The sequence below is a fragment of the Anarrhichthys ocellatus genome, unplaced genomic scaffold, assembly GCF_004355925.1.
Source record: "Anarrhichthys ocellatus isolate YVR2014 unplaced genomic scaffold, GSC_Weel_1.0 scaffold2843, whole genome shotgun sequence".
Lineage (NCBI taxonomy): Eukaryota > Metazoa > Chordata > Actinopteri > Perciformes > Anarhichadidae > Anarrhichthys > Anarrhichthys ocellatus.
Genome location: NW_022282817.1, coordinates 1 through 6,736, shown reverse-complemented (window position 1 = coordinate 6,736; position 6,736 = coordinate 1). Strand labels below are relative to the sequence as shown.

General features: G+C 39.5%; 3 protein-coding genes across 3 annotated transcripts; 2 read left to right on the top strand and 1 right to left on the bottom strand.

Annotated features, from left to right (window-relative positions):
- Window positions 1-6: 6 nt before the first annotated feature.
- LOC116378586 (epoxide hydrolase 1-like) lies at window positions 7-1,147 on the bottom strand (the record flags this gene model as incomplete). Its single annotated transcript, XM_031840478.1, has 5 exons — window positions 976-1,147; window positions 810-878; window positions 491-704; window positions 210-390; window positions 7-93 (listed from the first exon to the last, which is right to left on the bottom strand). Coding segments are annotated over exons 2-5 (505 nt in total), but the record flags the coding sequence as incomplete, so codon positions are not given.
- Window positions 1,148-1,154: 7 nt separating this feature from the next.
- LOC116378587 (cystatin-like) lies at window positions 1,155-3,087 on the top strand. The gene is made up of 3 exons (XM_031840479.1): window positions 1,155-1,451; window positions 2,066-2,176; window positions 2,627-3,087. The coding sequence occupies exons 1-3, from the start codon at window positions 1,248-1,250 to the stop codon at window positions 2,699-2,701; spliced, it is 390 nt and encodes a 129-aa protein (XP_031696339.1). The 5' UTR covers window positions 1,155-1,247; the 3' UTR covers window positions 2,702-3,087.
- Window positions 3,088-3,193: 106 nt separating this feature from the next.
- Window positions 3,194-6,730, top strand: LOC116378585 (glycine N-acyltransferase-like protein 3). Its single transcript, XM_031840477.1, has 5 exons — window positions 3,194-4,199; window positions 4,284-4,391; window positions 4,478-4,598; window positions 5,588-5,720; window positions 5,841-6,730. Exons 1-5 carry the CDS (start codon window positions 4,125-4,127, stop codon window positions 6,238-6,240), a joined length of 837 nt encoding a protein of 278 aa, XP_031696337.1. The 5' UTR covers window positions 3,194-4,124; the 3' UTR covers window positions 6,241-6,730.
- The last annotated feature ends 6 nt before the right edge of the window (window positions 6,731-6,736 follow it).

Here is a 6,736-nt window from a genome sequence, read left to right as displayed (position 1 = left end):
AGGAGCCAGGCCAGCCGTGAACCAGCATCAGAGGCACAACCTTCTGATTCTCACGGTGTGGTGGTCGCACGTGGACATAGTGCACATCCAATCCTGCAGTGATGCAAAAGCATTGGTGTGAAGAGAAAAGAAAGTAGCGTGTGGACAGATTTTTGGCCAAATAATTACTCTAAAGCAAACCCTGTAGCTTCAGCTCAGGCTGTGTGTACCTTCTATTTTAGTTTTGAAGTGTGGATACTGGTTAAGTACTTCCACCTGCTTTTTCCAGTCAAACGTGTGTCTCCAATAGGAAACCACTGTCTTGAGATACGTGGAATTGAAGCCATACTGGAAGCAGCTGTCTTCTAAAGGATCGGTGTAGCGGGTTCTGTCAATGCGCTCATGAAGGTCCTGTTGAATAAGACCACACAAACATGTTAATGTCTCATTATTGGTATTTCAAATTTGACAACTGGTGTTGAAACACTTTAAATGAACAGCTCAAAAGTACCGCAATCTCTTCATCTGAGGTTTGCACTTTGAAGGGATAGATTTTATCATCCTCTGACAGTGGCTTGTTTCCTGCTCCCCACCAGCCTTCACCAAGAGGAATACTTTTGACTTGTCTTCTCTTTAGCACCATGTGCAAAAGTATACCCCCTGCTGCCACAGCTGAGCCAATCAGGAGCTGCTGTTGGAAGGCATTCAAGCCACAGAAAGCTCCCCTGAAAAATTTGTGAAAATATGAGAAATATTCATTGGAGATCCCTACGGCCTTGAGATAGTTTAAAATATGTATATTTCAAATCTGAGTCGTAAAACCTACTTACTTCAAAAGATGCAGTCTCTGCATTGTGCAATTCCAAAAGGTGAGCGCGCACAGGTGGGTTTTTTTAGACCTACACAAGGACAGAGGTAAAAAAAAAATTCATTATCTGCACCGCGCTTCTAAAGTTACAAGCACGTTCAAATTCGACCACATGCGTTTCAACATACCTTGTTTGTCTCCTTTTCAGGTGTACCTTCCGAAAATATTGGAAAGTCTACAAATCAGAGCGGCTACGACGGGATTCAGCGGTGTGCAAAACAAATACACCGCCAACTTCCTGCTGAACCGAAGTCCTGAAGTGTCTGTGAGGAGCGCGAACACAATGGTGTGATTGGCCGCGAGATGTGCCACTCAAACAGCCGTGACGTCGTTCTTCATATAACAGGGAGGCGACGTCGAGCCGTTGTTTTTTTATTTTTGAGGGTGTAGTGACACAAACATGTTGTGGAAGATTGTCCTCTCTGTCCTGGCAGTGGTTTTCACCGTCGGGTCAGGAGCCTCGATGGTAGGGGGTTTTGTAGATATAGATCCGAATGACGAAGGTCTGCGTAATGCCCTCAACTATTCCGTCGCCGAACACAACAAACGCAGTAACTGTATGTACCTCAGCCAAGTGGCAGAAGTGGTCAAGGCTCAGAGTCAGGTTAGTAACGTTTCATTTGGATCTGGGAAGCTCTATAAACTTTATTTCACATGCTTTGTGATGGCAAGAACATCCAGTGTAGGCCGCAGTGTTTGGCCTGGCTGCTTCAGCCTGTGCCCATTTTAAATATAAAATAAATTATATATGTCTACTGTATACGGTATCAACAAGAGAGACTAATCTTTTTTTTAATCCCGTTCAAATTGTGGTGAATTACACATTTGTAAATTTAAAAGATAATTTGGCAAGTTTAATTTTGTCATAAAACTGTTGGAAGTTTAAGAGTGTGAAGATACATAATTATAAAGACTACAAACCAAAAGTGTGACGTCTGTCTCGGACGCACACACATGAACAAACAGGTCTTTCTCGTTATTTCGCTTCCTGTCTGAGAAAAAGAATCGCTGTATAAAATACATCAGGTATGATAACACTAAATGTTTGACAGACATGATGATAAGCTGATTATGAAAAGTTTTTTGGAGCATGAGTTTATTTAAACTTGTCTGAAATGTAATGGCTGGTAGACCTGAAATCTGCTGTACGCTAAACTGCTTTAGCATTAAGGTTTACCGGAATCTGTATTTCCATCACCCACCCACTTCACCTTACAGGTGGTGGCTGGTTTGAAGTACGTAATAACGGTGAGAATGGCAAAGACCCCCTGCAGGAAAGACGGTGCAAATGATGTGTGTGCCATCCACGAAGACCCAGCACAGGCTCAGGTAATGACTTTTAAGCTACAACCTCAGCCTCTGGATGAAAATCCCCCCCCCCATTTTTGCTTTTGGGAGTTATTAGACACAATTTTTAAATGTCATACAGTATACTTCTCCCTTCAACAGTAGACCACACTATCCGATTGTGAAACGATTCTATACTTCCCCTCTTTGAACCATCCAGCTATGTTTGTTGCTGTTACCACAGAGAGAAGTCGGAATTAGTAGCGTCATATTTAACCTTATGACTAACTTTAACATATAGGCCGACTGTAATTTGAACATTAGCCTACTACACCATCGAAAGACGAAAATATTTGATAAATTAAATGAATCTGCTCCTGAAAAACTAAATGTTGATCTTTGACTATGATAATCTCAAAGACTAAACGCTATATGTTTTATTCATGGTGTGTGTGTGTGTATATATAATGTGTGTAAACGTTTCTTCCTCAGCCTTACCTGTGCACATTCACCGTGTGGAGCCGCCCATGGCTGAATGACATCAGATTGTTGAACGAGACTTGCTAGAAAGAGAACTACGTGGGAAATCTTCATTGTTTGCAGAATAACCTTCAAATAGAGCAATATGCATTTTCCTGTCAAATAGAAATCATTTAAATGTCTGGTATTCTATAAGTTTCGCTTTGCCCTCTGTGCACTAGCCAAAGTCCTATATGATGGGGCGGGCAGTTTTAAGGTGTTACCTGAAGTTATTACTATAGTTATTTATTTCCAATGTGTTTTTATTTATTTCTTTGTCTTGTTTACTTCGTCTAAAAAATGTTTAGTTATGTTAAGGCTACATGTGTGTTTTGTTGTTCTGGTTCATGCTCATGCCAAGTTCTTCAGTCCTGTTGGGTCTTTCATTTACTTGTTTAACAGTTTTCTTATCCCAAATACACTATACAGTGCTATCTATGGAATTACTATTATTGTGTTGAACAGTTTGAAGACGTTATACATATTCCTTTGAGGTAAAAGCTCCTGAGGCTTAATATTGCATTCATCCCTTGATCTTGGAGTCGAATGGTTTTACAGCACATATATTGGTCTGTTGGGCTTTCATACATCCATCACTGACCTGGTCTGAGGATGGAGGAGATACAAATGCTGGGGGGTCAAATATCACTATTGCCACATAATGCATCCACCAATTAAGTTTCTTTACATACACTTTAGTATCAAACAATGTTGCCAGCTGATATTTCAGGCTGTTTTGAGGGAACAGTGAGGATTTATACATTTAACACCTGGTCTGAGGAATTTCAGCAGATATGTTCATACATTTATTAACAACATATAGACTAAACTGAAATAAAAAGGGGACGCATTACTCAGCAGCTAATGTCTTCTACAGAACATCCCCCACACTTCTCAGTAAGAGCACTTCAAATCAAACTGAATGAATCAAAAGGTGTTCTAGTACATACTTTATTTGATTGACTTTGACCGGGTGAATGTGGAATAAAGTCTGCATTTAAAAACCTCACGTTTCAAATAATAGTTTGCTATTGCTGTCCGAAATGCGTACAAACGCAACGAAAAAGAACAAGAGTTCACCCTTAGGTATATTGAAAGATAAATTAAAAAGGCTTTATTTAATTTATTGAATGGAACGGGTTTATTTTCCAGAATATAACTTCCATATAAAGTTTTGTTTGTTTTTTATTTTATTGATAAATAACATTATTATTGTGTTTAAATGATGACTGTCATAAAGGCAAGATGTTACACACTCCGGTACAGTAGGTGGCGGCATGCACCTTACACGTTGGTTTGCAGTCCGCCAAGAAACTGAGAGAAGAAGAAAAAGAAGAAGAAAAAGAAGAAAAGGCAGAAAAAGTAGACTGTCAATGATTTATAAAGGCTGGGAACATTTATGTTTGAACAGAGCAGTTTAAACAGACGGCCAGATTAAACTGCATCAGTGAAGAAGCTCCACTCCCCAAACATGAAGATCTTAAACAAAGACGAACTACAGATCGCTGAAGGAGTTCTGCTAAAACACTTCCCCAAGAGCTTTAAGGTACACGGCTGCAAACACGTTCCTCATTAAGTCATGTAATCGCAGTGTCTTGACGTTGTCGCTCTAAACGTTTCGTGCGTGCAGGTGTACGGCTTCATATTTGGGATTAACAGGAAGAAACCAAGCACACTGGAGGTCATCGTTGATACGTGGCCTGATTTTAAGGTTATCATTTGTCGACCTGACCCCAAGGTGAGGTCACATACCATTGGAAACATTGTACATACGTCGTGTTTCTGGAGGCCACTTGATTGCTGAACCTGTCGTTTATTTCACAGAACAAGCTCACCCTGGAGTTCATGAAAAAGGTGACCTACTTCAGCATGGATGACCAGATTTTAAGGAAAATGCTGACAGAAGAGAATGCAATTGACTGGAGCACGTATTTTTTAATTGGTGGTGAGTTAAGGTCACTGCAGACAGTGTTTATCATTGGACGGGCCACAGGTTACTTGTGGCAGTGTAACTCAGTGGTGTAGTGTAACTAAGTTACCGTTAAGTACATTTACTCAAGTACTTGGTTTCAGTTTTAGATAATGGTACTTTGTTTGAGTACTGACATTTCATTGCCACTTTATACTTCAATTCCATTACAATTAGATAGTACCTTTTCTTTACTGTTGGAGCTATTTATTTGATAATGTATTTTGTTATTTCATTTATAAGTCGTATTGTTTAATTATTGTAGATGTTTGATATATTAAGATTATTTTTTTCTTTAATAGTAATTTGTTTAGTTATATTGTTTTTTGGGTCATTACTGTGGGCACCTGTTGCTATATATATAGGAGTAGACAGATGGGACCAGCATGCACCGGGGTGGGCGTATAGTTTTTACCAGCAGCATAGCACATGACAGGAGAGACAGCACGACAGGAGTTTTCTTTGTTCTTTAAGTTAGTTTGTTTGTTTGTTTTGTTTGCTTTATTTGATAAATACAAAAAACGGAATCCTGCTTGGACATTTCACTCTCTTCTGGCTGCGTAAAAATACCGACCACGGTGCATCAGTGGCGTTTGATTATTATTTGTTTAAGTTTGATTTAGCCGACAAATGGCCACTACATTTACTTACATGTATATTTTTTGACAGCTGTAGGCCTGGTTACTTCACAAATACAATTTTACGCCGGAAACAGTTTGGCAAGCTTATAAAATATGCATTATTACTATGACACATTAATGCATCACTGTTGAGTATCCATGTAACATTTCTGCATTGAGTACTACATTTAGATAATGCAGGACTTTAAATTGCAATGGAGTATTTTGACATTGTGGTATTTCTATTTATGAGTAAAGGAGGTGAATATTTCCTTCACGACTGTTGTAACCTCTTAGAAGAATAACTGAATGGCAATAAGCATGTAAATCATTTTTGTCCTCCAGGATTTGATGTTTCCCATGAGACCATGCTCAAAGAAGTGTCTTCTGACAGAGAAGTCAACAACAAAGTCTATGCTTTGGTGCATCTTCTGTATTTGCCAGACAGCAGTCATCTGCCCACACCAGCAGCTGACAGGTAGTCAGATCATTAAAATGTACTTTTATGAATATATGTGCATATTTAGCTTATATCAACATCAGTGAATAGTAAAATATTACTGTTTCATTGGTTGTCATTATCTGATTCTCTACACAGTGAGCTTGAATCAAGGATTTCATCTCTTAACCTCTCCCACGTTGAATTGGTGAATAAAACCTCGAAGTTCGGAGGGAACAAGCTGGGTTACATAAACATTAAAAACCTCATCAGCAACTTCCCTTCATGCTGCATCACTGACGGCCAGGGTCAGCCCGTGTCCTGGGTTCTGGTGTACGATTACTGTGCGTTGGGCATATTGTACACTCTGCCAGAGCACAGAGGGAGAGGTTACGCCAAAGTCCTGGTCAGCACCATGGCCAGGAGACTCCACACCGAGGGCTACCCAGTGTACTGCTTCATAAAGGAGGACAACATGGTCTCCTACAAGCTCTTTAAAAACCTTGGCTTCATTGAGGACCCCTCATACAGGGCAGCATGGTTTGAGTTCAACTTTTGATTTTGAAGCTTTTATGATTGAATGTACAGCTGACACGTTATCAGGTAAACGAAACGTTTTAGTGAATGAAAATGTGATTAAAATGTTATGTTTACACATTATATCGGCTCTCCAAAAAGCATTGAATCAAAACCTGGACTGTTATAATGGTGGTGTATGTGAAAGAGGCATTAACTGACACAAACAAACAATAACAATGTCAGCTTTTCATAATAGGTTCAGGAGTTTGGAGGAGAGCTCCGAAGTAAACCAAACCCTTGATTCATTCTTTGCTCTCTGTCAGCACTAAACAATCATCAGATGATGTTCGTACATCCTCTATAGAGGCTGTCTAATTGTATGCAGGCCAGTGCAATTAATATTGTTCCCCAAAATAAAAATCCCCAAATTTCATACATTTTTCATGTTTCAAAGAGAGTATGTTTTTCTTTTCACATTACTGTCTAAGCTGCAGTGTTCTCAGTGACAATTTAGTTCAGGGTCAAGGACAGAACTT